The sequence below is a fragment of the Raphanus sativus genome, chromosome 2 (assembly GCF_000801105.2).
Source record: "Raphanus sativus cultivar WK10039 chromosome 2, ASM80110v3, whole genome shotgun sequence".
NCBI classification, from domain to species: Eukaryota; Viridiplantae; Streptophyta; class Magnoliopsida; order Brassicales; family Brassicaceae; genus Raphanus; species Raphanus sativus.
The window spans coordinates 23,071,158-23,098,766 of NC_079512.1; the positions used below are offsets into that span (position 1 = coordinate 23,071,158).

General features: G+C 36.4%; 5 protein-coding genes across 6 annotated transcripts; 1 reads left to right on the forward strand and 4 right to left on the reverse strand.

Moving 5' to 3' along the window:
* Positions 1-3,040: 3,040 nt before the first annotated feature.
* On the reverse strand, positions 3,041-6,329 carry LOC108820439 (aspartokinase 3, chloroplastic). Of its 2 annotated transcripts, none has more exons than XM_057002668.1 (13): positions 6,178-6,329; positions 5,575-5,970; positions 5,404-5,486; positions 5,264-5,304; positions 5,024-5,178; positions 4,792-4,941; positions 4,616-4,711; positions 4,288-4,524; positions 4,107-4,199; positions 3,912-4,028; positions 3,691-3,810; positions 3,551-3,613; positions 3,041-3,357 (listed from the first exon to the last, which is right to left on the reverse strand). In XM_057002668.1, the coding sequence occupies exons 2-13, from the start codon at positions 5,953-5,955 to the stop codon at positions 3,172-3,174; spliced, it is 1,722 nt and encodes a 573-aa protein (XP_056858648.1). In that variant the 5' UTR covers positions 5,956-5,970; positions 6,178-6,329; the 3' UTR covers positions 3,041-3,171. The 2 variants fall into 2 exon arrangements, with proteins under 2 accessions (XP_056858648.1, XP_056858647.1); XM_057002667.1 differs by having other exon boundaries at positions 5,575-6,036; positions 6,178-6,321.
* Positions 6,330-6,783: 454 nt separating this feature from the next.
* LOC108840540 (CRS2-associated factor 2, mitochondrial) lies at positions 6,784-10,329 on the reverse strand. Its single transcript, XM_057002669.1, has 5 exons — positions 9,786-10,329; positions 7,640-7,767; positions 7,325-7,550; positions 7,126-7,253; positions 6,784-7,048 (listed from the first exon to the last, which is right to left on the reverse strand). The coding sequence occupies exons 1-5, from the start codon at positions 10,276-10,278 to the stop codon at positions 6,977-6,979; spliced, it is 1,047 nt and encodes a 348-aa protein (XP_056858649.1). The 5' UTR covers positions 10,279-10,329; the 3' UTR covers positions 6,784-6,976.
* A 534-nt stretch (positions 10,330-10,863) lies between these two features.
* Positions 10,864-12,008, reverse strand: LOC108829148 (uncharacterized). The gene has a single exon (XM_018602812.2). It carries the CDS (start codon positions 11,972-11,974, stop codon positions 10,931-10,933), a length of 1,044 nt encoding a protein of 347 aa, XP_018458314.2. The 5' UTR covers positions 11,975-12,008; the 3' UTR covers positions 10,864-10,930.
* Positions 12,009-13,580: 1,572 nt separating this feature from the next.
* On the reverse strand, positions 13,581-16,397 carry LOC108816979 (uncharacterized). The gene is made up of 7 exons (XM_018589553.2): positions 15,995-16,397; positions 15,326-15,466; positions 14,876-15,241; positions 14,549-14,794; positions 14,369-14,461; positions 14,085-14,285; positions 13,581-13,994 (listed from the first exon to the last, which is right to left on the reverse strand). The coding sequence occupies exons 1-7, from the start codon at positions 16,322-16,324 to the stop codon at positions 13,779-13,781; spliced, it is 1,593 nt and encodes a 530-aa protein (XP_018445055.1). The 5' UTR covers positions 16,325-16,397; the 3' UTR covers positions 13,581-13,778.
* Positions 16,398-17,860: 1,463 nt separating this feature from the next.
* LOC108837993 (uncharacterized) lies at positions 17,861-19,489 on the forward strand. The gene has a single exon (XM_018610980.2). It carries the CDS (start codon positions 17,861-17,863, stop codon positions 19,487-19,489), a length of 1,629 nt encoding a protein of 542 aa, XP_018466482.2.
* The last annotated feature ends 8,120 nt before the right edge of the window (positions 19,490-27,609 follow it).

The window sequence follows — 27,609 nt, forward strand, 5'->3', positions numbered from 1 at the left end:
CTGTTACATGACGTTATATATATGCAGATCGTAAAAATAAACCCATATAGGAATAGGAAGTTTGTAATTTTCCAATTTATCAGGATTTGGTTAGGAGTGATCTTTTTACATGACATGGTAATGATTTTTTTACTATATATAAGCTTTTCCTTTTTTTTTGCATTACAGTTCTCATTCTCTTTTTATCTTCCATCTTATCAATCTCTAAAATATTATTTAATAATTCACTTTTCTATGTAGCGCGCTAACTTTAACTATCACGATGATTAACTACATATATGATTGATAGTGTTCTAAAATACGGTGTAGCCGCGCGTCTAGGCGGCGTTCAGGCGCTAACCAACCATACCGCTCTCACATTATATAGTTTTTATGCAGATCTATATAATTCGGACAGAGTAAAGATTTGTAAGTTATTATAAATTAACAATTAGATAAATGTCAAAACTTATCTATAGTACTTCAAGATAAGTTGCTCAAATTATTATGAGTTGATTATTACTTTTAAAAAATGTTTTAACATTTGGGTTTACGATTTAGTGATTATATTAGGATTTAGTATTTTAGATGATGAGTTTGAGTTTATCAAATTTTATTAACAGAAATAATAATTAAATGTTTATTAACATTTTTATCACAAAATTGAGGTATATATAAAAAAATTAATCATTTAAAACTAAATTTGGAAGTGGTATCAAATTTATAAATAAAAATTTTCCACAGTTGAAAAGTATAAGAATCAATCCCATTATAATTATTGCTACTTCCACCTTTTCTATATTATACAAAAATGTTGTTTTATGTTTTTAATGCAGAATTTTAAATACATATCTAAATTTATCGTTATTGTTTTAATATTATCTAGAAAAATAAAAATATTTAATAATTAAATAGATGATACAATAGAATTTTCCTAAAAATTAAAATTTTAAATTATATATATATATATATGTTTGTTATCTTATATGTAAAGAAAAAAAAAGGATGTGGAAAACATTAAAAAAATTCTACAATAACACGGTGAACCAATTGAAAGGGATAATAGGCAGCTTGGCAGTGCGTTTGCCGTTTACTATTTACAAAGCTGATAGATAAATGATATTCCTCCAGTAACTTCGGCACGACAAATAGGGCAAGATGATTGCTTCTCCAACAACTTCAGAAAACATTCATCGTGGAAAACGTGGGAACACCATAACTCCACCAGGCGATACCCCGCACCCGATAATTCAGTCAGGCATATCGTACAATCGGTACCTGTCACTTTTCTAGCCACGTGTATATCCGAGATCACTCGACTTGGACAAGCTTCTTTTCCCTTGCAGCCACTTCCAATCTGTACTATATGATCTTCTTCAACCCTGACCTCGACTTCGATCATGAAACCTCTTCGATAACTCCTCGTTTTAATGGCCTCTAGCTTGGATATATAAGTTGCAAGACGCTCCTGAGTTGAACTTGAGAGACACATCTCCGACAAGACCATTGTGATGTGATCACGGAAGGTTTCTTCGGTGACAAGAAACTGTTTTTGCGATTTCTCGGTTGAGCACTTGAGCCTTAGGCACCAGATAGAGAAGTGTCAGAGGATATATGTGTCCAGCGAGATCTCCTGTATAAAGCATTGGAGTTTTCTGATAGGTTACCGACAAGGAACGCGATGATTTGGCCGGAACGACTTTGAGATCAATGTGTTCTCTTGTTGTCACTGACTCGAGGAGACAAGTATGGTATTTTTCATTGGTGGCAACATGCTCCGGTAGCTCGAAGCTTGTCTCAGTTGCGGGTCCCTTGCGACGAAAAACCCTAATATCTTCAGCATGATTAGATCTCTCGTGTGACTTATGATTTTTACTTTTATCTGTAAGTGTATATTGTGAACAAACTTGAGCTGGCCTTGAAAAAAGCAAATCTATACTTATTTTGTTTATTTATCATATTCTCTATTGTTTTAGGTATTTTTATTTATTTTTCATATGTTTAATAATTATAATCACTAGTTTTGCTTATTTTCATATTTGGTCTTCTAAGTTCTAATGCGTTTTGTTTTTAAACGCATATAGTATGATGTTGTCTGGGTATATATATTCGTATTTTGATATGAATAGTAAATTTATGTGGTAGAGATTATTGTTTCTTATGGAACATTGCCTATTCCGAAAATCAGATGTCAATCTCGATTTATCTGTCTACCATTGTACTTCTCGGTGGGTCTCCTATCTCCTGGAAAACAAAGAAACATGATATGGTTTTGCATTCTTCTGTAGAAGCAGAGTATCAAGCAATGACCGCAGCGTTGTTGGAGAATTTTGTATTAATATCAGGAATAAACAAACTAAGTCTGATTATAAAAACTAAAGATGTTCGCCTAAAGAAGATCGTTTAAACAAATATCTCTCTAACAAGTTTTGTGGTTGTCCAAAACGATTTCTTCCGAATAGGAGAGGTCGTTTAAGACTTTTGTGGTGGTCGAACTGACGATTTTTAAGTGTGGATGGTCGTCAAAGTGTAGATCTCTTTTATTGTGTTCGTCCTTGCAGTGATTGTGAGGCTTCTTTTTTACACAACTAGTTTTATATTTTCTAGTGGAATATTCAATTTGCTTAATGTGCCAGATCTGACATTGGGTCTAGCATTCAAAGAGTTTTGTGCTAGGCTCATCTTCAACAATGTAAGTTGAGTTTGTAACGAAGATTCTGAGGTGATTTTGTTCTAAAAGGTTTTTTCGCACAAGCATTTTATACTCATTATGGTTTAGATCGTTTCAGAAAAGTAAAAAGGGCAGATATTTAGCACCACACGTATTGTAATATATAATCACCAAAGTGTTTCACTAAGACACCAAGTTTCTTCCTTATTAATTATTTACTTTACTTGCATACAACAATTGATATTCAAGATGTTGTTAAGTGGTGAGCTAATTATAAAGTCTCTTTAGCAGTTTTTTTTTAAAGCTAGTGTTTGCTTTGATGGAACAATTTGATTGTTACAAGATTTTGTGCCTTGGGTACAAGGATCATAAAGATTCCACACACAATAATTTAACCAGAAAACATATTGAAATAGGAAACGCTTATTCTTTTAATTACACACGTCCCATTAAATTACATTGTATATTACACATGAAGATTATGGGAGCTTTGTTTCCTAATACCAGCTCTCGTATTTTCTTCAAACTACTTGAAGATCTCTCAGATCAGTTTGCACCAAGAGGTTTTCACGAGAAGGCAGAGGTGTAGTAGCTATACGCCCTATCTGAGGCACAGCTTTGGAGGTGCCTGTCTCGAAGAAGGCTGAATGGAGAGCTTTCACACAGTGCTCTGCTTCATCATCATTCACTATCAGCGAGATGTTTACCTAATCTCACCACCAAAACAACACATTAAAGAATAGCCAAACAAGTGTGCACTTCACCCCCATAAATCAACCATAATTATTATTACTATTGTATTTTAATAAAATTATAATCAAATATATCTTTTTTTTTTGCTAAAATTTGGTGCAATATAATCAAACATGCAGAGAAGATAAAGTTGAAAGAGATTTTGACCTTAGATGCACCCTGAGAGATCATCTGTACATTGATTCCATTGGTTCTAAGAACTCGGAAGCCCTGTTTGTGGTTCATTTAGTCACACACTAGTAACAAAAAAAAAAAGCTATAACAAGAGACAGAGAGAGATAACAGACCTTCTCTAATATGAAGGATGATGATCTCTGAAAATTTCCAATGAGAGAGACAATTGATCTGTTTTGAAGCAGATTTACAGTAGCAATCTTCTCCAGTTCCTGGACCACGTGATTAATCTCCTGTCACATCACAAAATACAAGATGAGTCCTCTTGTGCTCTAATTTTTTTTCTATGCTTCAAGAACAAGTACTTCTCTTATCTATAACCATATAAGCTCACCTGTTGAATTAACTCTTTGCTGCAAAACTTTGAAGGATCCAATGTCAAGGAAACGCTTACTTCACTGGTTGCAACAACATCCACAGATATTCCCATCTTTTCAAATGTGGAGAGCACCTGCCAGGAAAGAAAAATAAGAATTTTAAAACGTGAGTTGCAAGGTAGGGGAAGTGAAAAGATTGCAACCATTATTACCTTGGCAAGGAAACCATATTGACCAAGCATACGGTTGCTAGTGATGTCCAACATGGTAACATTACGTTTCAGAACGATGCTGGTAAGTACAGCCTAAGAAGAAGGTAACAAGGCAGTGGTGGTCATGATGCATGCATGGGTATATATATATAATACTCATGCAATTGGTGTTTTAACGAACCTTGCTCATGTCTCTTGATCTAGTGATGAGAGTTCCAGGAGCAGTGGGATTGTAAGAGTTCTTAACCCTTACAGGAATGTTCCCTTCTGTAGCTGGCCGCATGGAAAGTGGATGCAACACTTGTGCTCCAAAGTAAGCAAGCTGAGCTGCCTCATCAAATGTCAAGTGTGGAACAGGTTGAGCTCTGCCGTATATGTTTGGATCACAAGTCAAAACTCCATCCACATCTTTCCAAACCTGCCACCACAGTTAATTTCCATCTTTGTTTAAACAAAATTTCATCTTTAAAAAAACACAATATTGTTAAAACCAACCCATCAAGCTATACCTGGACCTCCCTCAAACCTAGAGCTTTCCCAATCGTCGTTGCAGTCAAATCACTACCTCCTCTCCCCAACGTAGTAACAGCACAAAATCTCCATCCCTACAGGGTAAAGTGTTTTGTCCTTTATGTCACAAAAGGCACAAGAAGACTCATAATATATTGATATATTTGATTCAAACCTTTCCAAGAAAGCCTGTGACAACAGGGACTGCACGTTCCTTGGTCCAGTCACCAAGCAACCTTTTAGAAACTGCTGGGTATGTTGCTTCAAGAATATCAGCGTTTGTGAAGTCATCTGTGGTTATAATCCCCATTTCAAATGCATCGTACTGCCAAGATATCATCAAAGTCAGTCATGAAACAACAATATTGAGGGGGCATCAGATAAGAATCAAAATCTAGGTGACTAACCTGGCGTGCTTTGTGGCCAATCTTGTTCAGGTACGCAGCAAATAGCCTTGTGGACATGCACTCTCCAAATGAAACCAAGTAGTCTCTTGTGCGTAGAGTTAACTCTTTCATCATTGCAATGCCATTGAGAAGCTGCTCTAGTCCTTCTAGATGCTCTATACAGACAGATTAAACGACAGCATGATTAAAACATATATGTTGAGAAACTTTTAACAGAAAAGACAACTCTATGACACTAACTTGAAATAACTGCTATTCCCACTCCAAGCTCATGAGCAGTCCTGGACGTAAGAGAATTAAGATTACACATGAGAACAAAGAAAATATTTATAAAAATAAGAAGAAAAGAGCCAATAAAATGTATCTATCATTTCTGCAACCTTATATGGAGTTCCTTTATATAGCTCAGCTCTTCAATAGTGTTTATGTTGGTGACGCCGCAGCAAACAGCCTTTTCACCAGCCTAATGAAAGCCGAAGCGCAAGTTTTATTACAGGAAGAGACAAGGAAACATGTACACACGATTGGTTTTTATTTATTTATTTTCTTACCATCAAAAGTTTATTGGTGGTCTTTGCCATTGCTGATAGCACAACAACAGGCTTCTCGTCAGGGAAGCTGAGTATGAGATTGGCAACCTCTTTCATCCTTTCTGCTGATGCAACTGATGAGCCACCGAATTTCATTACACAGGTCAACTTTGTTTCAGTTCTGTTTAGTTTTAAAGTGTCGGTGTCTTTTCTCTCAAGCAGTTCCGCACTTCTAGCTTCACAGGTAACTCTTAGAGCTCTGTTCCTCCCACAAGAGTGGTTTATGTCTTTAGTCAACACGGGAGCAAGGAGGTTCAGCCCCTTTGAGCCAAACTCAATGCTTTTTGAGTTGAAGGCAAGTCCTGAAGTTCTAACTCCGCACAAGTGCATTGAAGCTGCCATCACTCAAAATAAGTTCTGAAGAAGACGACTGTGAAGCTTACTTAGAACTCAGAGACGAGTGTGTTTGTTCACCGCCGTAACCTACAAGATTCCGTGGAATCCACGCGAACAAAATTTAAAACAACATGGACAAAATGCTACAATTTTCATTTTAAAATGGATCTTGCAGTAGAAACAAAACCGAATAGAAGCAGCATGCAGAAGGTATTGAAAGTAGCTTACCAGGTATCAATGATCTCTCTAGTGAGCGAGCCAATGATTTTACTTAAATGTGTATAACCAATCGAACGATCATTCGACTTTTCACAAATATTTTATTTTGCACTTTATTCCATATAATATGAATCTGCTTAATGATTCACACTCATGGTTAAGTAGCATATATATATACAAGTCATTTTAAACTCCAAAGTGTGCTTATTGGAGAACGTGACGAAAACACTTGATGTTACTGAGCCCTTGGGAGGTTGAGGAGGTGCAGCAAAGCATGGTTAATCGAAAAAAACGTGGCTACCTACTCATAGACAATGTCTCTTAATATTAATTAGCAACACAAATAATTTCACATATACCAATATATGCATACTGCCATCGCACGTGGCATCATATGTATCGTCAATAATTCAGCATTCGGTGCATGCTTATGTCACACGCAATGGACCATATAAAAACTCTCAAAGAGATTACTGATCGTTCAAAGTGCAAGAAATGTATTTTATAAAACCCACCAAGAAAGGTGAAACAATAATGTAGAAGGAAACGAAACCTGAAGAACAAACAGATGTTATAACTGAAACAACTCTTGCAACACTAAGGAGATATTTAAAGCAGGAAAAAAAAACACTTCCGGAGCTGTGCTCATTCTTCTAATCATATAAGTTGAAAGACACAAAACTGTTTTTACAAGAAAATATATAATCAGATCACATGATCACTGTTTCAGGATCAAATTTTCACAGTTGGATTTTGTCCAGGTCACATTATTATAGTTTCATGATAAAAAGTTTCATCCTCTTTCATCTCAATTCTTCTTCCCTCTCCAGAGTATGATCTGCTCATCTTTAAACAAAATAGGAACACATGGCACCAAATCCTGCAATTTTGATCACATCATCAGAACCAATCCTACTAAAAAAGGAACCTCATAAACGATACAAGCAAAACACATACCTTTAGCTTCACACCGATCCGTTTGCAATCACTCATCCCAACATGAGTGCAATCTAGTCGCACAACTTCTTCTGTTTCAAACTCCTCCCTCACTCTCCCCACGACATTAACGTAGACACCGTTCCTAGCTGAAGTCAATACATAAATGTCAAACAATAAATGACTGATTCTGGCGTAAAAAAACATGTACGCTACTTACTAAGTTTCATAAGAGCAGGAGTGTGAAGCCCACGGTTTCTCATCTCTTTGGTCTCTTCAAATGTCAAACCATCTGCAACATTCTTAACAAGTCTTGGATATATTGGTGGGTAAGGCTTCCACAACATGAGTGGTATGATGGGACGATTCTTCGGATCATAGTTCCTTCCCCGGTACAAAACTAGTATGTTTATGTTCCTGTACACAATCTTCCCACCAGATTTTTCCTGTCAAGCACACAATAACTACCAGTAAGAATCAAGGAGAGAGGAAAAAAAAAACAGACATTTCTAGACAAAAATTGAATAAGAGAGACCTCGAGGTGGTGACAAATGTTGTCCATGTCAAGAGTAGGCACTCCCAAACATTTAATCCTCACAGCCTCAGCTTTCTTCCAATGGTTATGAATGTCACCTATCATATTGTGAGTGACTCCTCCTTTCCCTCATAACATCACAAGAAGAAGAAGAATCTTAACTCATTGATTGCGTAACTTTTAGAAGATCCCAAGACCTTAACTTGCAATGACTTATATAAAAGCAGAGTCTTTACAGAAAGAAACTACATCTATTCTATTAATTCTTCAACATGACCTATTGAAAAGTATAATAATAATTTGATTAGTGGACATAATTTTCTATCCAAATGAACTTTGTATACGATAACTGTTTTATCTTCGAACTGCTTTTATCTTCAAACTCAACCGTACAAAGCAAAATATGAGGGACCCATGTTCTCTCACCTAAATTTATTAATTGGTAGTTTTTTGAATAGTAGTTTCATTTAGTTTTATTGTTACCAAGTACCAACGCTTCTAATAAAACGTATGGCTTTGCTGTTATAAAAAAAAACGTATGGCTTAATGTTGGAACTATATATAGTTCTGTTAATTGACATCTAAATGTATTCTATTAAATCTGTTTTGTTAAAACAAGGTTATTATCTATGGATAAATGTTATGTTCAACTATTTATTTTCTTATTTAAAAATACTTATTATTATTGTTAGTATTTTCTTATTATACCGAATTTTATTTAAACACTAACCACTATGTTATGGCGGTTATCAATAAGTAACAAAAAAATAACCATATTTTAGTATAGATTATACAACCTTAAGTTTTCTGTAAATAAACACTAACCACTACGTTAGGATAATCTATGTTATATAAGTTTATATAAATTATTATTTTTAACATATAAAAAAAATTACATAAATTATTACATATTTACAGAAACAAAATAAACAAAAAATTTACAGACCATCATTATACTTACGGGTCAAAATCCAGAATAGACAAATATGATTACAAAATAACGGGCATACATCAATACTATTAAAGTTGAAGTATGACCAGTTAATATATGTTGTGTCCATGTGATCTATTTAAAATTAACCAACTAAATATGTTTATCTATTCAATATATAAAAATAAAGCAATTTGTATATCTATAACTACTTTTTAATAATACGTATTTCGAAACCTCCACAAAAATCGCAACCCACTTCTCCTCTAACTAAATATATTAACTTAAACAAAAAAAACTTAATATTAGTGACGGTTATGTGCATATATATAAGGAAACTATTCATTTCTTTTGTTTTGCTAATGATTGACCTACATTACTCTACGCCTTACTCTGTTACATATATATACATATATATGTATATATATATATAAACTATATAGCATGCAAATTTAGGTAGGAATTGTCAACTATATAATTTTAGAGAAAATAGGAATATGCACAATAATATATATTCTATTGAATTGGAAACATGATCTATTAATATAAATTTAATCCAACTATTTTAGTACAATTATTAAAAAAATTATTAATGATTTAAAAAATATTTTACACAAATATAATTATAATAAAAAATAAATATAATTAAAACACACAAATATGAAAATTATGTTTTTGTATTATTCAATAATCTCAACCTTTTTCTTTTCAGAATTTTAATCGTTTATTTGATTAATATAACATGTTATTTTGTTTAACTAGTATAATGTTATTTTATATAATTACGAAACTAATAAAAACATCTACTAAATATATGTTTATAACTAGGTTTACCGGTTCAACCGCGGTTTTGGTCAAGTATGAAAATTATATCTAATTTGGCTATAAACCACATATATACCCCACTAAAAAGAATTACTATGTGAAATTACTATAGCATAGGTGTTTAGTTAGGCAATATCACAAATTCAATACAATTTTAAAATCTTATACTAATAATATTTTTTAAAAAGGTATTTTACACAAATATGATTAAAATATATATATATATATATATATATATATATATAGAATAGACTAAATTCGGATCCGCCCTTAAAAGGGCGGGTATATTTTTTGTTTTACATTTTTAAAAAATTTAATCTAGTTCAAAGCTTAAAGCTTTAGGTTCAAAGCTTGAAGCTTTTAGCGAGAGGGGAAGAGGATAGTACGTACCAAGATTGATCTGGCGTGAACAATCACTGTGACGATACCGTTCAACGAGCTCATTCACCTCCTCCTCCGTTAACGCCTCGCCGAGAATCTTCACTCTCTCCTCCGCCCATCGCCTCTGATCATCACTCTCAGGAGAAGCAGGAGCGCAAGTGCCAGTCCAGTTCCGGTCCAATCGACCCGGTCCGAATGGAGAAAACCGTTTCGGTTCGCGGAATCCGATCGGTTCGATTGCGGGGTTGGTTTCTGAATAGGAATACCTGAAATCGAAAGGGAGGTCTGAAGTCGCCGGCGCCGGTGGGTTATTCACCGGTGGCTCCGACGACTGGTCTTGCTGGGGTGGTTTCTTCGTCTTCGTCTTCTTCGGTTTAGAGGGTTTGGAGAGAGGGGAGAATGGTGGGTCATAGTATTCTGTAGAGAGGAATCGAGCTTGGAGCGACAAAAACAAATCCTTTGCCTCTTTCGTTAGAGCTAAGATTCTACGAGTTGAAAGCATTCGGACACGACACACACTGTTGAGCTCTTTGGTATGCGCTCCTTCCTTCTCTCCTAGTATTTGGAAGCCAGCAAAAGTTTTACAGAACAAGACCTATAATATTTTAGTTTACGCAATTTGGCCCCCGAGTTATTGTTGGTTCTGTTCACCCCCCCCCCCCCCAATTCTTATATTTTCTTTTCCTTCAAAACAAAGCCTTCCCTGCTTCAAACGCCTCCTTCATGTTCCCTCTACGATGAAGTATGACTTGTCATTTGGAAATTGGAATGCTAGTGAACGTAGCTCCACTTATTCGGAGAAGAAGGTGCATGTGTATATTTGGTGTATAAATGATCTTAATGATGAAATGGTAATGGTCTGGTCATCTATGATAACATGAATTTTTTTGATATGAATAAGAAATAGAAGCTAGACAGAAGAGTATGGAGGCACTACACCACCCTAAAGATTTCGATAATGTTTCTCACAAGGCACTCTGCTAAATTGATTGATTTTGTTAAATCAGATGATTTCATTGGCAATTGTAAGTTGTTTGGCCTTCAGTGTGAGAGCACTAAGCAAGGAGATAATGTATGCACTAAGAGAGACATAATGGAACACTTAACAGTTAACAATGCCAGCTTAAATGTTACAAGACCAAAATCACTGCCTTTCAGAGAATTTTTCCAAAGTTCTCATCTTTACATCTTCTTTGATCTCCAACCATGGATTCAAAAACATCCAACATGTTATCCAAACCCTCAGGATCTTCACCCATCTCCTTCATCGCGTGTACAATACTCTCTATCGTCGACAAACACCCCTCTCTTGGCTGTCTCCTAACTTCTCTGTACAAACTCCCACCTTCGATTTTCAGCTTCACATGGCTACACAAAAGCTTCAGCCACGGGTTCTCGAGGTACATTCTCCTCGCCTTTGACCACGTCCCGTCAAGAACTATCAGATTCCTCACCTTCAAACCTCTCTCTTTAAGTTCATTGATCATCACCGATCCTTCGCTTGGGAACAACAGTGCTGTTCCAGGAGGAACCTCGAGCTGGAACTCTTCCTTCCCTTCAGAGAACTTTGTTACCACAAACCCTTTTGCCAACACATCCATTGCTGCAGGAGAGGCCAATATCCCATCAAAACTAGCATCTTCCATCAAAGAGGTGGAGACATTGCTGATAACAATCATAACACCTCGTTTCTTCATAGAGATTCTGATCAAATCCTCTTCACAAGAACCTATCTTATCATCTGAATGTTTAGAAATCTTCAAACTTTCACCAGTTTTCGAGCTTTCATTATCAACCAGCAACGGTTTCTCGTCAGAATCCAAGTCATCCACAAGCTCCAAGGAGGCACCTTTACCTCTTATCAAGAACTCTGCCTCGTCATGGACATCGAAAACGGTGGTAACAGTAACGTTCTTAAGCCCTAACCTAGCGATTCGAGTCGAGTTAAGCGCGTGCTTTCTCTCGAGGCTGTGCTGAAGGATAGTAACACTCACCTGGTTATCGAGAGGGGGAGATCGGAACCTGTTGCAGAGGCAGAGCTGCGTGGGTTTAGCGCAAGCAGGGCAAGTGGGTCTCTTTGACTGCTGCGACTCCATTCTTAGGGTTTTTGAAACCCTAAAGCCCTGACACCGTATACTATCGGCGAAGTTACTTCGAGACGGGAACAGGTGAGACCGGGCCACGACATGGCCCATCATCTGTCCTAATGAATCGAAAGTTCCAACCTTTTGCTACTACAGTGCTTACTTTAACGAGGAAGATGAGATTAAAACCAAACTAAACCGGACTTAACCAAACTAAACCAAGAGAAATGTTTGAAAGATCAAATTTTTAATTCCTATTTGACATTTTATGTGTTAACTATATTTTTGTTTTACATTTTTTTTAGAAATTTTAATTTCATGTTTGTATATTCTTTGTAAATCATATTTGTGTTTTCTGTGATCATATTTGTGTAAATATTACTTTTTAAAAATTTTAGTAAAAGATTTTGATAGTTATATTGAATTTCTGATTTTTCATAACTATAAACACTTCTATCATAGTCATTTCATATATTAATTGTACTTTATTTCTAACAGCTATAAATTTTTATTTTTCTTAAATAACAAAGTAATATTATTTTTTATCCACGTTTTCAAAGTGCAAATTTATTTGCCGAAACAAATTAAATTTATTGAATATAAATTTATATTTCTGACTATTTATTTACATTTAAATGTTACAAAGAAAGCATTATATATGTGAACATTATAATAGGTTTAACGTTTTAATAAAAATAATTTTGATGATGAAATATATAATCAGGTTTTAATAAAATCAGAATATTGTGGTATTTATTAGCATTTTGAATTATTCACGCAATTAAATATTCGTACTCGAAAAACCAATATAGAATCTATCCCATAAGTCTAGGCCTCGAATCTGATTAATTGGACCTATATATTAAAATATTAATTTATTAAATTTATCTAAATTTTTCTAATTTAATTTATGATATAGTTTTAGTATATTTTCATATATGATATGAATCCACGGCACCAGTGGTAAATCTAGTGATCTACATTGAATTCAGCTTAGATTTTGAATTAAATTATAAAATTTCTATTTAGAAATCCCATACGATTAAAAATCCATCAAATTTTCATTTATCCGTGATTTTGTAATGGTTGACCCAAAAAATTGAGATAAATTTAATTATCTTTTAATTATTTAATTTCATGATAATTATTATTTATCGGCAAAATCCTAATTTTGTAGATATATTAGTTAAATAAATTTGTATTTCATGAATTGAAATAAAAATATAATTATTTTTATTTTATATTAACTTTTTCAATTATTTATTTATTTTATTATTATATTAATTATTTATTTTATTAAAAGGTCAGGGTTAGTAAATATAAAACATAAACTTAGATTTTAAATATTAGTAGTCATAATAGTAAGAATAAATGTGGTTATTAATTTGGATTAATTAATGTATTATTGTTGATTAATAACATATATTTTCTGTAACAAAATGTGCATATATTTTCAAAAAAGTGATGTAATTATTATACATATTTAAATCGACATATATCAATAATTTATTTGTACATTTTCATAAATATTGCAGTTATGGATCCTAGAATATAGGAATTAAAGGAAAATAATTATAAAATATTTGGTTTATTTTTAATAAGCCCCGACCATTATGGAGTTAAAAGATGGTTAAAATATTTATTTAGATTCAGTTATAGAATATATGGTTTTTTATTGTGGAAAAAATAATTGTTGGACATAACCTATATCAATTGGACATGTCGAAAAATTGATAGTATTGATAATCCAAACAATTACATAACCTGTAGTATCAGAGTATGTATGCTACAGACTGAGTTATATATTTACAAACAGATAAAACTAAAAGTGGTTAAGAGCTTTCACTCTGGTATTACATAAACTCTTGTCCTAACAAACAAACAGACAAACAGTCGAGAGAGAGAGTTTCAATTGGTTTCAGCAGTTATCTGGTCTGTTGTACTTTGGAGGTAAAGATGGACATTGCTCATTCATATGGGTGTATGGTTCCATAGTGTTGTAACCAGGGAGTTGCATTCTGTACTTCCCGAGTATCTGACAGTAAGGAAGCTTCACATTGTCATTGTCGTTGCACCATTTAGGAAGTCGACTTGAGTTGGTCTCGAAGAAGTTAAGCATGTAAGCGTCTTTGATCTGCAAAAAATTTGAAATTAACAGGTTATGAGAACACTGAGCTTGCGGGGTATGGTAAGGAAAACATTGAATTGTGTATTGGTTATTTACCGTGAACTCTGTGACTTGAACAGAATCAGCCAATGAGCCAAATAGGCCACCTTCTTTGTACATTTCGAGGATGAAAGCAATGCAAGAGGTTGATTTACCATCGCTGTATATCCAATCGTCTTGTTCAGGTATTGCCAGTAATTTGTCAAAAGAAGACCCTCGCTTCTCTACTTCGACCAGTACATCAGAAAGATCAAGACCCTGCAAAATTTAGAACATGTTGAGAGAAAGATGAAGAGTTGATATACACAGATCAAAGTTGAAAGAACCACAAATATTGATACCTCTGTTCCGAGACGCTTGTTCAAGGCTTCGTTCCACATATTAGCAGCATAATCGGGCTGCATTTTGCTCCAAACAGTCATGAAAGAAGCAACCTGAAAGGAGAGAAAGGAAAAGCTCCCAATTAGAAAGAGAGTTCGTTTACAAGGATCAAGTTGTGAGAAAGGAAAAGAAAAACCTACAAGATGAGAATCAAGAGGAGGCGGGTAGTTCTCACTAACAGTGTCGATCCAGCTAAAAATCAAGTTGTGATAACCATATGGTTTACCCTCCATGCTGCGAGCATACTCCCACGCAGCAGTAACGTTGAACTTGGCACGAACATCGGGATGCAAAGGCAGCAACGCGATCTGAGGATTCGAGTCATCCTTTGTTAGTTCAAATTCCCACCACTCTTCCCATGGTAAGATCGCTATTACATCTTCTCCCTACATATCCCCCCCCAAAAAAAAACTTCAACAAAAGAAAGTCTTGTTTGTGAAAACTTAAACTCTGAAGTTTTTGTTTACCTTTTCGTTTTCATTCCCAGACTCACCAACCCACAGTCTCCCCTCTGAGTCTCTCAAACAGACAGCGGAATGGCCAGCATACGCCCCGCTCACCCACTTCTCAAGAGTCTCGAAACCACCCCACCGTCCACGGATCTTCGAAATAGCAAGTAGATCACCAGACTGGATTTGATCAGTTGTAACGTTTGTGACCCATGGTTCAGGACGAGCTTCGAACTCAGCTCCCATATGCTTCTCAAGAAACGCGAGGTTAGAGCTCTCCCCCCAACCAGTATTGGTAAAGAGAGGGAAAACATCCCATAACGCTTGAAGCGTTCCCAACATCCCCGCGTGCATAAGGAATATCGAAACTCCCTTATTCTTAACCTGATAACACACACCCCCAAACAAAGTCACTATCTCAAAATGGAGAAACCAAAAAAAAAGACATAATAGCAACAACCATCTTACGTATTCGTACTCGGCTAATCCATCCCACTCCGGGAACTCCACAGTGTGCGCACGTGAGATGAAGTACCATGTCCACGTCACCCGATATGGAGTTGCGAAGACATAGAGATCCATGCAAGTCCAACTATGCGCTTTATCCGCCTTCACAAACATACAAAACAAAAGAACAAAACTTAGTAAGAAACAAACAACAGATTCTTGATAAGAAGCAACAAAGAACCCATCCATAAAAAATGGAGTTTTTACATACTAAGAGCATGTTTATTGCAGGTCTATTAAGTTGGGGTTAGCGTACCATAAGATATTATCTCTTAGTTTTTAACATAAAAAAAAAGCTAAGAGACGTCTCTTATATGTCTTATTTAAGAGACATCTATTTAAGAGACGTCTCTTATATTAAGCTAAGAACCCTATAAACATGCTCTAAACTCAGTAATTACTCCACTTCTCATCAAAATCATTTAAACCCCAAAAGGAAAAACCCTAAATCAACAGTGTTGTCCTAATCAACAGTGTGCCCTAGGCAATTGAGTCAAAATCAGAAACTTCCAATACTCAAAATTGAAGAGGACCCAATACACAATTAACTCCAATAAAACACTCAAATCACGATCATAATCCACGAAATCGATTCGAATTCGAGTTTTTTTTTTTTTTTTGATTTGGCACCTGAATGTGAAGCGTGCCTCCACCAAACTCGGTACCGGACTTGTTATGGAACTCCAGATAAGCCGTGTTCTCGTAGAAGCAAGCGCCTTTCCACTTGACGTCATCGTTCCCGGGGCTCGCCGTTCCGATGAAAGTGGGGAGCAGATCGGCGGCGCCGTAGAGGGAATTGAGAATCGGCCACGAGACTTGCTTGGGTAAGAGTGGGAGCAAGTCGCGAGGGTGAAACGGGGGTTTCAGTGATTCCGCGGTTGAAATAGTTAGAATCAGAACGGCGATGGAGAAGAGAGAGGGAAGCGTGAAAGACGATGATGAGGAAGATGAAGACGCCATTGTCTGTTCCTTTTTTTGGGGGTTCGTCGTCGCTCCACGTTATGTTTTTCCCTCGAAAATGTACTTTAATTATATTATTAGTTATATATATGTTGCTTGCTTGCAAAATGCTCTGATGTTTAATGTTTCCACGTAGCATCGTATATTTATAGACAAAAATACCGATAGAAGGAATACCTTGTGATAACATTAAAAATGTTTTTTTCTTATAAAAATAGCAGAAGGTTAAAATAACAAAAATAAGTTTTATTAAAAGTTAAATGACAATTATATATATTTATTTTATAAATATATAGAGTTCTTTTAACTAAATTATTTTTATTTTCGAAAATAATATTCATATATTTCCCTAGAATTATTTTTTCTAACAAAAATTTTAAAATAATTCAAAAATATTCTTTTTTTTCTTTAACTCAAAGAAAGTTGAGATAGATAGTGTCCATAGAAACCAAATACAAAGAACATAAACCCAACAAAACAAAACAAAGACATAAACTGATCCTAAAACCCATATATGTCCACAAATCTATTCCTTCCACCTTTCTAGAAGAATTCGATATCAATGGAGCTGACCTAAAAAACAAATGTCTTGAGCAATCCCAACCCTGAAGAGAATATCACCAAGCCATATTAGAACAGCAACATCAGAAACAATCGAGAGGTCAAATCTACACCAACTCCAGCAGCTGCTATCCATGTGAAACTTGCATGACCAGAAACCACCACTAAAACTAAGATACAAGGACAAAAGACCTTGAAACGCTACTTGGGAAAACGTCAAAGAAGACCACCAGCTCTTACATGCGGGCACTCGCAAGGCAGCCAAGTGACCTATTAAACAAAGACTGCCCACCTCCTCGCAAGAGAAAAATTGAAGGTCAAGTTAACTGCTTCGTCTAGAAACCATCTCCCAAAACCACAAAGGTCTAAGATAAGGTCTAATAGATACCCCCACAGCGAACATAAATCACAAAAACGAACTCAAAAGCTAACTTAGGATGCGACGAAGTGACTGAAACAACAATAACCAAACAAAAGCAGTATTCCCACGACTTCAAACTAATATTAATTCACCACACAAGAACATAAGTTTTGGTGATCGAGATGATAGAAAAACCATCCTTCCTAAAGACACAAAGCCGACGATAGAGATGTTAGAAGAACCATCCCTTCCCGGAGACAGAAAGCCGGCGGTAAAGAGTTTTGAGAGCTTTTTTCCCCAGATTCTTACCCGCTCCCGATAGTGGTGAGAACCACCAACCACCGGAGCAAGAGAAAGAAGACCGACGGCTACTCTTCCAACTAGGGTTTCCTATTCAAAAATATTCTTTCAGAAGACGAATTTTTTTTTAAATTTTTTTATTAATATATATTTCTGAACTTGAGTTTAAAATACCTTCATGAAAATGCATATGATATCTTCATGAATTTGAGTTTAGAAAAATCCTTCCTAAATAAATACAAAAAAATATAAAAGTTAGAAAGATATTGATAAATATGTATACTATCTTCATGAAATACCATTTTGTAGAGGTTATGACGGCTAGGGTTTTGGGAGGCGATTTTGAGGGTTTGAGCGAGGAAGGAAAGGATGCTACCATGGAGGATATCGGAGGGAAAGGAAGGCCACCGGGAGATCCACCAGATAACTCTGGCTCTTGGTTGCAGAAAGTAGTAGGGAGTAGCGTTGGAGGGATGCCTGTTCCGGAGGAAGCAGTGGGAGAGGATTTTGTGGAATCGAGATTGAGATTGGAGTTTCCGAACGGGGAAGATGGAGAACCGGTGATAACGATAGAAGATGAAGTGTTGATGGCTATGAATAATCTGTGGAAGAGATGCATGATCGTTAGAGTTTTGGGTAGGAATGTTCCAATCTCGAGCCTTAATAGAAAACTAAAAGAACTATGGAAACCAAAAGGGTCGATGTTTGTCGTGGATCTTCCTAGACAGTTCTTTATGGTACGTTTTGAGCTAGAGGAGGAGTATATGGCTGCCCTATCAGGGGGTCCGTGGAGGGCTTTTGGTAGCTACCTTATGGTACAAGCATGGACTCCGGAGTTTGACCCATTGAAGGATGATATAGTGACTACTCCGGTGTGGGTTCGCTTATCACACATCCCAGTCAACTTCTATCATAAAACGATTTTGATGGGAATAGCCAAAGGGCTAGGACGACCAATTAAGGTAGATGGAACAACGTTGAAGTTTGAAAGGGCGAGATTTGCGAGAATCTGTGTGGAGGTAAACATAAATAAGCCATTGAAGGGATCGGTGATGATAAATGGTGAGAGGTATTACGTCTCCTATGAAGGGATCTCAGCCATATGTTCGACATGTGGTATGTATGGTCATCTCGTTCATGCATGTCCACGGAATGCCACAGAGAAAGCACCGAGTCAAGTGATTAACCGAGAAATCGTAAATCATGTGAGCACGGAAGCAAAAGAAATGGACGAGGGATTTATCCAAGGAAAACAGGCGAGGAGGAAGCCTGAACAATCGAGGCAGACAGGAAGCTCCATGCAGAGCAATAGAGGTAGAAATATGGTGGGGAGTAAGACAAGGGAAGCACGTAAAGGGAATTCGGGGAAGGAAATAAAGGTATCCAATAGGTTTGGGAGCTTAGTGGAAGAGAGGGAGAAGGAAGAGCTCACAAAGGATACTGGGAGAGTAGATGAGAATAAAGAGAATGAAGATACAGTGAACTTGAGCTCAGAGGATTTGAGTCGAGTTCGTGGAAAAGCTATTGCTTTTGGCCATAACGAGAAGAATATGCAGTTTACTGCAACTGAGAAGAAAGGGAGTCAACAGGTAGCCCGTTTGGGCCCGAAGGAGAAGAAGGGGAGTATCTTGCGAGGCCCACACTTTCAAAAGTCTAAATTGAAGCCTATTGGGCCTACACGAGGACTAATTTATGGCCCAGCTAGAGGAGAGCTAGATCTATCGGTGAGTGGAAAGAGACTTCGAGTGGAGAAGGAGAGTATTGGTAGACCTGGTGGTGTTTTCGCCGGAGATAGAGAATCAGGGGAAAATGAGAAGAACTGTCAGACTTGTGAGCGGAGGATTATACAGGAGATATTGGCACCGTCGGCGACTCCAATTCTGGATGAATCGGAAGCTGGTGGAGGTCGGTTGGAAGAAGGATCGAAGAGTATGGAGGCATAATATTTTGCCCCGGTAATTTTAGTAATTGATTACAAAATTTTGATGAAGTGCATTCTTTGGCATTGCCGGGGGGCAAATAAACCTCAGTTTCGCAGATCGATAAGATACTTGATGAAGAAATTCCGTACCGATGTTCTTGCTGTCTTCGAGACTCATGCGAGTGGAGCGGCTGCAGAACGGATTTGTCAACGTTTGGGCTTTGAAAACTCGTTCAGAGTGGATGCGTGTGGGCAGAGTGGGGGCATGTGGTTATTATGGAGGTCAGAGATAGGAGAGCTTGAAGTGGTCAAGTCTTCTGCGCAGTTTATTCATGCTAGAGTAGGGAGCGGAGCTGAGATAATCAATTTGATTGTGGTGTACGCTGCTCTTACTCCTAGCCGTCGGAGAGGTTTATGGGAGGAATTGGGGGAGATAATACAGAATGCTGTTGAGCCGGTTTTTATTGGTGGAGACTTTAACACGATCGTGAGGCTAGATGAGAGAAGTGGTGGAAGTGGGAGGCTGTCTGAAGATTCTCTGACGTTTGGTGATTGGATCAACGATAAGTCGCTTATTGATATGGGCTTCAGTGGTAACCAATTTACATGGAAGAGAGGGAAAAAGAAGAGCACATTCGTTGCTAAGAGGCTAGACAGAGTTTTATGCTGTGCTCAGTCTAGGCTGAAGTGGCAAGAAGCAAAAGTTACACACCTGCCGTTCTTGGCTTCAGATCATGCACCTCTGTACTTACAACTGACGCCAGAGGTTAAAGGGAACACGTGCAGACGGCCTTTTCGGTTTGAGGCGGCTTGGTTGAAGCACAGTGAGTTTCAGGACATGCTAACAACCTCGTGGGATCCGACAATAGACACGAGAGAAGCTTTAGCAAGGTTGGCAGAGAAACTACGAAAATGGAATAAAGAAGTGTTTGGAAGTGTTCAAAAGAAGAAGAAAGTTTTAGCCACGCAGATTAAAGAATTACAGGACCAAATTGAACATAACCGGACTGATGAGCTGCTGATTAAAGAGGGAGAGCTACTTAAGGAGTTCGAGATAGTTCTTGAGCAGGAAGAACTCATTTGGTTCTAAAAATCGCGGGAGAAGTGGATTGTGTATGGGGATAGGAACACAAAGTTTTTTCACACGTCGACAATCATAAGAAGAAGGCGTAACCGGATTGATATGTTGAAAAGGGATGAGGTTCATTAGATTTCAGATGCTCAGGAACTAGAAGAGCTTGCGGTTAACTATTTTAAAAGGCTATACTCGTTGGAGGATGTTGATACAAAAATGCAAGGCTTAATGGCGAGGGGTTTTATGCATCTCACTGGTGAAGATCACGCGAAACTGAATAAACCCTTTTTCTGCAGAAGATGTGGAGAAGGCGGTTAAAGCTATGGGGAGCTATAAGGCGCCAGGGCCTGATGGGTTCCAGCCAATCTTTTATCAAAAATCCTGGGAGACAGTAGGTGCCTCAGTTGTCAGATTTGTTCGTCTGTTCTTCGAAACTGGGAAGCTACCGAAGGGACAAATGATGCTCTGGTTGTTCTGATTCCGAAAGTGCTGAAACCAGAGAGTATTACGCAGTTTCGTCCTATCAGTCTCTGCAATGTGCTATTCAAGACTATAACGAAAGCTATGGTGGGAATATTGAAGGGTGTTATAACTAAGTTGATCGGTCCTGCACAATCTAGCTTCATCCCAGGTAGATTAAGTGTGGACAACATTGTGGTGGTGCAGGAGGCAGTTCATTCTATGCGAAGAAAAGAAGGAAAGAAGGGCTGGATGCTCTTGAAACTGGATCTGGAGAAAGCTTACGATAGGGTGCGCTGGGACTTTCTGGAGGATACGCTAAGGGTTGCTGGTTTGAATGAGATCTGGGTTCGATGGATAATGGAATGTGTCGTTAGCCCTTCGATGAGTATACTGTGGAATGGAGAGAAGACGGAAGCGTTCAAACCATCATGTGGTCTCCGTCAAGGAGATCCGTTGTCTCCATATTTATTTGTGCTGTGTATGGAGAGACTTTGCCATATGATAGATGAAGCAGTGGTGGAGAAACGATGGAAACCGATAAGCTTATCGAGAGGTGGACCACAACTCTCTCATATATGCTTTGCAGATGATCTAATCCTGTTTGCCGAAGCATCAGTATCGCAAGTAAGAGTAATCAGAGCAGTCTTGGAGAGGTTTTGCAGAGCCTCTGGGCAGAAAGTCAGTCTCCCGAAGTCTAAAATCTTCTTCTCCAAGAATGTGCCTAGAGAACGGGGGGATTTGATCAGCCGAGTGAGTGGAATTGAGTCAACAACTGATCTGGGGAAGTACTTGGGAATGCCGATCCTACATAAGAGAATAAATAAAGATACCTTTGGAGAGGTTCTTCAGAAAGTTGCGTTGCGGCTATCTGGTTGGAAGAGACAAACGCTCAGCCTGGCAGGAAGGATAACTTTGACAAAGTCGGTCCTATCATCCATACCGGTGCACTCGATGAGTACTATCTGTCTACCGGTTAGTATCCTGGAGAAACTTGATAGTTTATCAAGAACCTTTGTGTGGGGTAGTGGACAGTACTTGGTATCTTGGGATAAGATTTGCAAACCAAAAGAAGAAGGCGGGCTTGGGATTAGGGAGTCCAGGAACATGAATAAAGCATTGATTGCTAAAGTGGGATGGAGGCTGCAACACGACAGAGAGAGTCTATGGGCCAGAGTTTTGCGTAGCAAGTACTCAGTGGGAGACATGCATGAGACATCTTGGATGATAGTGGGACGTACGGTATCTTCTACTTGGCGGAGTGTGGCATCAGGTATCAGGGAAGTGGTTGTTCCTGGACATAGGCGGGTAATTGGAAATGGAAGAGAAATCAAATTTTGGACGGATATGTGGCTCTCAAGCAGAACACTGGGAGCAGCTGTGATTGCAGACCTTCCAGACGGATTTGAGAATGTTACAGCTAGAGAGTTGTGGATCGTTGGTGGAGGCTGGGATCTAACGAGAATTGCCCCATTTGTAACAGAGGAGATACGTCTTGAGCTTGCGACAGTGGTGCTTGATACAATAACTGGAGCGCGGGACCGGTTAGCTTGGGGAGAGACCCCAAATGGTCAATTTACAGTGAGCTCTGCATACAAGTTACTCACTCGAGATGAAATCCCAAGGCCGAATATGGGGGATTTCTTTAGGAAGATGTGGCGTGTCGTGGCTCCTGAGAGAGTAAGAACTTTTTTCTGGTTGATTGGGAATCAGACAATTATGACAAATGCAGAGAGATATAGGAGACACCTTAGTGGAACTGATGTGTGCCAGGTCTGCAAATGAGGAATTGAGACAATCTTACATGTTCTTAGAAACTGTCCAGCGATGTCAGGTATATGGACGTGAGTTGTCCCAGTTACGAAGAGGAGGGCTTTTTTTCAATGCCTTTGTTCGAGTGGATATATAGGAATCTATGTGATAATGATGAAGGGAGTGGTACTCCTTGGGCTACGTTGTTTGCGGTAGCTGTTTGGTGGGGATGGAAATGGAGATGTGGTAATGTCTTTGGGGAAAATCGACTTTGGAGAGATCGTGTAAAATTTTTAAAAGATTTGGCTAAGGAAGTGATGTTAGCAAGGGAGGTGGAGAACGGGTGTATACCTGTTGGAAGCAGGATTGAAATTATGGTAGGATGGAAGCCTCCCCGAGTGGGATGGATAAAGCTCAACACTGATGGAGCATCACGTGGAAACCCAGGGCCGGCCTCTGCAGGAGGAGTGTTGCGAAATGGGGATGGGGAATGGTGTGGTGGTTTTGCCGTTAACTTAGGCAGATGCCCTGCTCCCTTGGCGGAACTTTGGGGAGTTTATTATGGTCTGTGGTTTGCTTGGGGGAAAGGTATTACTAGATTGGAGTTGGAATTGGATTCTGAGATGGTAGTGGAGTTTTTGACGACAGGGATTGGGGATGCTCATCCACTGTCTTTCCTGACACGGCTGTGTTATGGCTTCTTGACAAGGGACTGGTTGGTCCGAATAGTTCACGTTTACAGGGAAGCAAACCGCTTAGCTGATGGTTTAGCCAACCTGGCTTTTTCTTTTCCTTTTGGATTTCATAGTCTAGATGTTGCACCTTTGGATATTGTTGGTTTAGTGCGAGAAGATGTTGATGGCCCCTTAAGGCCACGACAGATTAGACAGTAGTTTGAAGTTGGTTTTTTAATAAAGATTGGGAGACTTCCTCCCTTTTGCCCACCAAAAAAAAAACTATCTTCATGAAATTTTAGATTTTCTTATAAATGTTATTTAAAACAATCTTCATGAATATATATATTGTGAATACTTTATTGGGTTTTAACGCATCGAGTGCCGAATTATCAAAGTATTTCAGAGGAAAATTTTAAAAGAGATACTGAACTTTGAGTGTGAGAGACTAGATCAGAACATGTTAATGAGAGACGTAACATCAGATGAGATTAAAGACGTGATTCAAGATGGCTCGTAATAAATCTATAGGTCTTGATGGATACACTTGTGAGTTCTACAAGGCAGCACGGTCAATAATGGGAAAATAGGTGGTGGTCGTAGTAACCCCTTTTTCTGAATATTATTTCTTGCCGAAGAGAGTTAACTCCACCATTCTGGCATTGATATCTAAAAAGGACGAGACTATTCTCTTCAAAGATTGTAGGCTTATTTCTTGCTGTAATGTTTTGTACAAGCATATAAATCAAAAATGTTACTAATTTTTAAGATTTTGAAATTGTGTTTGGGTTATAATTGATTACTGTTGAGTTAAAAATTTGAGTTATAGCCTTTGTAAAAATAATAACTCAAATCTTAAATCTACATCAACAAAAATCTCATGTATTAAGATTTGAGTTAAATAAAATTTGGATTTGTCAATTAACTATCCAGTTATCTACCAGCGTCTACTTTTTGAATAATAACAATTTATAATCTATCTATACTAATAAAGTTGAGTTTTTTTATTTTCTTGGGGGGAAAAATGCCATGTGACATTTTCTTTTTAATAATTAAAATCTTTTCTCAACTTTATTTAATGTGTTTTGGTATTAATTGTGATTAGGTGTTGGTTTATTTTTGTTATTGACAATTTATTACAATGATGTTTTAATTTTGGATTGGAAGTTTAATTTATTATGAATTTTATGTCTTGATTTTTTTAGATTTCATAACTCTTATGTTATATTTTTTTAAATACTTTAAACTATTTCTTAATATTTTGTATGTCAAATAAAAATACAAAAATGAAAACTAAAGTTAAGTATTTTCAAAAGAATTTAAACATAAAATAAATACATACCCAAACTATTACTTTATGTTTGAAAACATTTAAAGTATTAACTTTAGTTTTTATATATTTATTTTCATACCTAATATATTATTATATAATAAAACTAATTTATTTACTAAACCGCGGTTCATCCACGGTTGACCCAATGATCCAGAGACCTGGTAAATCGTCTGGTTCAATATCCGGGTCGGGTGTCAAAAACTGGTTTATAGGATTTCTTTGATGTTGACGATAGAGAATGAAGCCTCTACGGTTCTCCTTCTTTAACGCAATCGACGTAACCGTCATATAATCAATCTAGAAATTCCACTCATTCCACTTTAATAATATTTAGTAATTGATGGCGATTCAAGTCCAAAAGACTAACATTTGGTCTATTGGTATTGACACATAAACTCTATGGTATCTTCCCATGTTACACTGTACAAGAAAACTAATAACTTCCCTGATGCATGCTATCCGTGTTTACATTTTTAAAACCATGAACATGATTAAATACTCTTAAAACTTAACTAAAAAAATAATCATTACTTCCAATCTGAGAGAAATTTAAAAACGTTGCCTGGTTGCTAAAGTTATTTAAAATTGATGTAAACCACATACCACCCTCACCATTAATCCTTTGCACCACACTAACCATTTATTGTCAAAATCATTACTAAATGCAACAAGTCATCAAGCCCGAATGTCACAGATAGTTAGAAGTTGTCTTTCTCATGATTAGATGCTAACATCTCATTTACTAATTAACAAATTGACTTTTTATTAGGAAGATTTGGTGAAATTGTTCCATTCCGGTTAAAATAGAAATTGTCTATTAAATAGAGGAGTTTAGGAACCATTTATAGTTTTTAGATAAAAACATATTTAGATTCATATTAAGATTCATTGATATTCTAAATAAGGGTGGACAAACAAGAATTTCGTTATGAACACACACAAAATCTTCCATTATAACAAAACTAATATAGAAAATAATTTTATGTTTCTTATTTTAAGATACATCTTTTTGAGAGACCTTGAATCCAAAGTAACACATACAACTCGCACCTCTATATTTTAAAAGTCAACATGGTAATTTTAAAAATATATATTAGATATTAACCAATTATTTTACCAAAAATTGACACTTCACCCTTATTTTTTATAAAATTTGAAACGTATTCCATCTTTTTATTATTTGAACTAAATATATTAGTAAAAGTTTTATAGTTCATATATATTTATTTTAATAATTAATATGAAACATAAAATTAGTCGTTCACATGGATGCAGAGTTTCCAGTTTGGTGTGCAGAGTCTATATGAGTCTGTTTAGTTGATGACAAAAAAAAATTAATAATATAAGTATGTTCACTATATAAAACATCAACTTTGTTTTATGTTTAAATTCCAACTAAATTAATTTTGTTATGACTACTGGCTTTTTATTCTATTTTTATTAAATCAATTAGTAACAATCACTTATACTAATACATTTTGAACTAAACAACTTCAAACAAAGTAATGCACTACGATCACTAACCACTACAAAAGGATCAATAATATCATTTTTAATATATATTTTTTTTCATATTTAACATATTTTATTTGTTAAGACGATATAATAATTTATAAATTTATGTAAAAGTATAACATACGAACCCGGCGCATAGCGCCGGAAAATCACTAGTACATAATAAAGAAGCCTTGTACGTTTAGTTTTAGTACAATATATTTAACAAAATAATATGGTTACATATTTGTTAGCCAAAGTTTTTCTCTAAATTATACCAAAAAGCTTTTCTAAAATGAAATCATACTTTCATTTTAATTAGTTAAAATTCTATGATTTAGTTGTTAATTTTCTTTGGTGACTAAAAAGTTACGGAAATAAAATATTTGTATAATTTCCACTAAAATAGTCAATTAAAATTTTCAAATAATTCTAATTTTTAGTATTGTTAGGTAACCAAAAAATTCATGTACATAAATTATGTGTATTATACGGAGCTTTATATATATATATATATATCAATATCCTTAGTTAATTTTAATTTATGTATTTGATTTTTTAAAAATATTCTTATTAAAGTATTATTTATATTTAACAAATAATATATATACTGCAACTTATATATCGAAACGTTAGTAATCAACAATACTGATAAAAAAATTCATATTTTACTGCAAACTCACCACATAAATTTACAGTTTTTACCACATAGTTCTTACTACAAGTTACATCAAATCGTAATTTTTATTGTAAGTTTGTAACTCAACTCTAATATTACATGTTACCAGTCGAAACCTAAATGGGTTCGTATTCTTGCTAAAATTAAATCTATACACGTTGGCATACATTGCATGGCCCAAAAAATGTTGTCCACCAAATAAGTTTTCTTTTCTGCTAAGAATGTTAATTTTCATTAAATGAAGAGTGTCAAGCTACAAAGTTGTTAACCAAAACATAGAGATACCCCGGCAAAAAAAAAAGAAATGTAAAAAAACAGGGCAGCAATAACACAAAGCTAGCAATAAGCCAAAACTATAGGAGAGGATGAAGATTCCAATAAACCGTGCATCGTATAGAATTGATGACCTGCCTATTGATTTCTTTGAAGAGAACCATAGCATGGACCAGATTCTGGTTGTGTAACATGTTGTTTCGCTGTTGCCATATACCGTAGACCAAAGCTTGTACAACCAACATTCTCAAGATGGACGGAGCAGTAGCAGTTGAGACAGAACTCCATTGGATAAGCTGAGACCAATCCGTAAATAGAGGCACCACAGTACGCATCCTTCAACGGATTTCTGTCCAAATTAAGATCCGCATAGGAACAGGTAAGCATCAGATGGTCATCGGTC

Bases quoted from the DNA above. Each gene is read 5' to 3' on its own strand.
- LOC108820439 (XM_057002668.1), bottom strand. From the start codon at position 5,955: ATGGCAGCTTCAATGCACTTGTGCGGAGTTAGAACTTCAGGACTTGCC. The intron at 4,942-5,023 runs GTTAGTCACCTA...ATATCTTGGCAG, and splicing joins TTGGCCACAAAGCACGCCAG to TACGATGCATTTGAAATGGG. The intron at 4,029-4,106 runs GTAATAATGGTT...CTTTCCTGGCAG, and splicing joins AATATGGTTTCCTTGCCAAG to GTGCTCTCCACATTTGAAAA.
- LOC108840540 (XM_057002669.1), bottom strand. From the start codon at position 10,278: ATGCTTTCAACTCGTAGAATCTTAGCTCTAACGAAAGAGGCAAAGGAT. The intron at 7,254-7,324 runs GTAAGTAGCGTA...TATTGACTTCAG, and splicing joins TCCTGCTCTTATGAAACTTA to CTAGGAACGGTGTCTACGTT. The intron at 7,049-7,125 runs GTATGTGTTTTG...TCAAAATTGCAG, and splicing joins GGATCGGTGTGAAGCTAAAG to GATTTGGTGCCATGTGTTCC.
- LOC108829148 (XM_018602812.2), bottom strand. From the start codon at position 11,974: ATGATGGGCCATGTCGTGGCCCGGTCTCACCTGTTCCCGTCTCGAAGT.
- LOC108816979 (XM_018589553.2), bottom strand. From the start codon at position 16,324: ATGGCGTCTTCATCTTCCTCATCATCGTCTTTCACGCTTCCCTCTCTC. The intron at 15,242-15,325 runs GTAAGATGGTTG...GTGTGTTATCAG, and splicing joins GATTAGCCGAGTACGAATAC to GTTAAGAATAAGGGAGTTTC. The intron at 14,795-14,875 runs GTAAACAAAAAC...GGGGATATGTAG, and splicing joins CTGGGAATGAAAACGAAAAG to GGAGAAGATGTAATAGCGAT.
- LOC108837993 (XM_018610980.2), top strand. From the start codon at position 17,861: ATGACGGCTAGGGTTTTGGGAGGCGATTTTGAGGGTTTGAGCGAGGAA.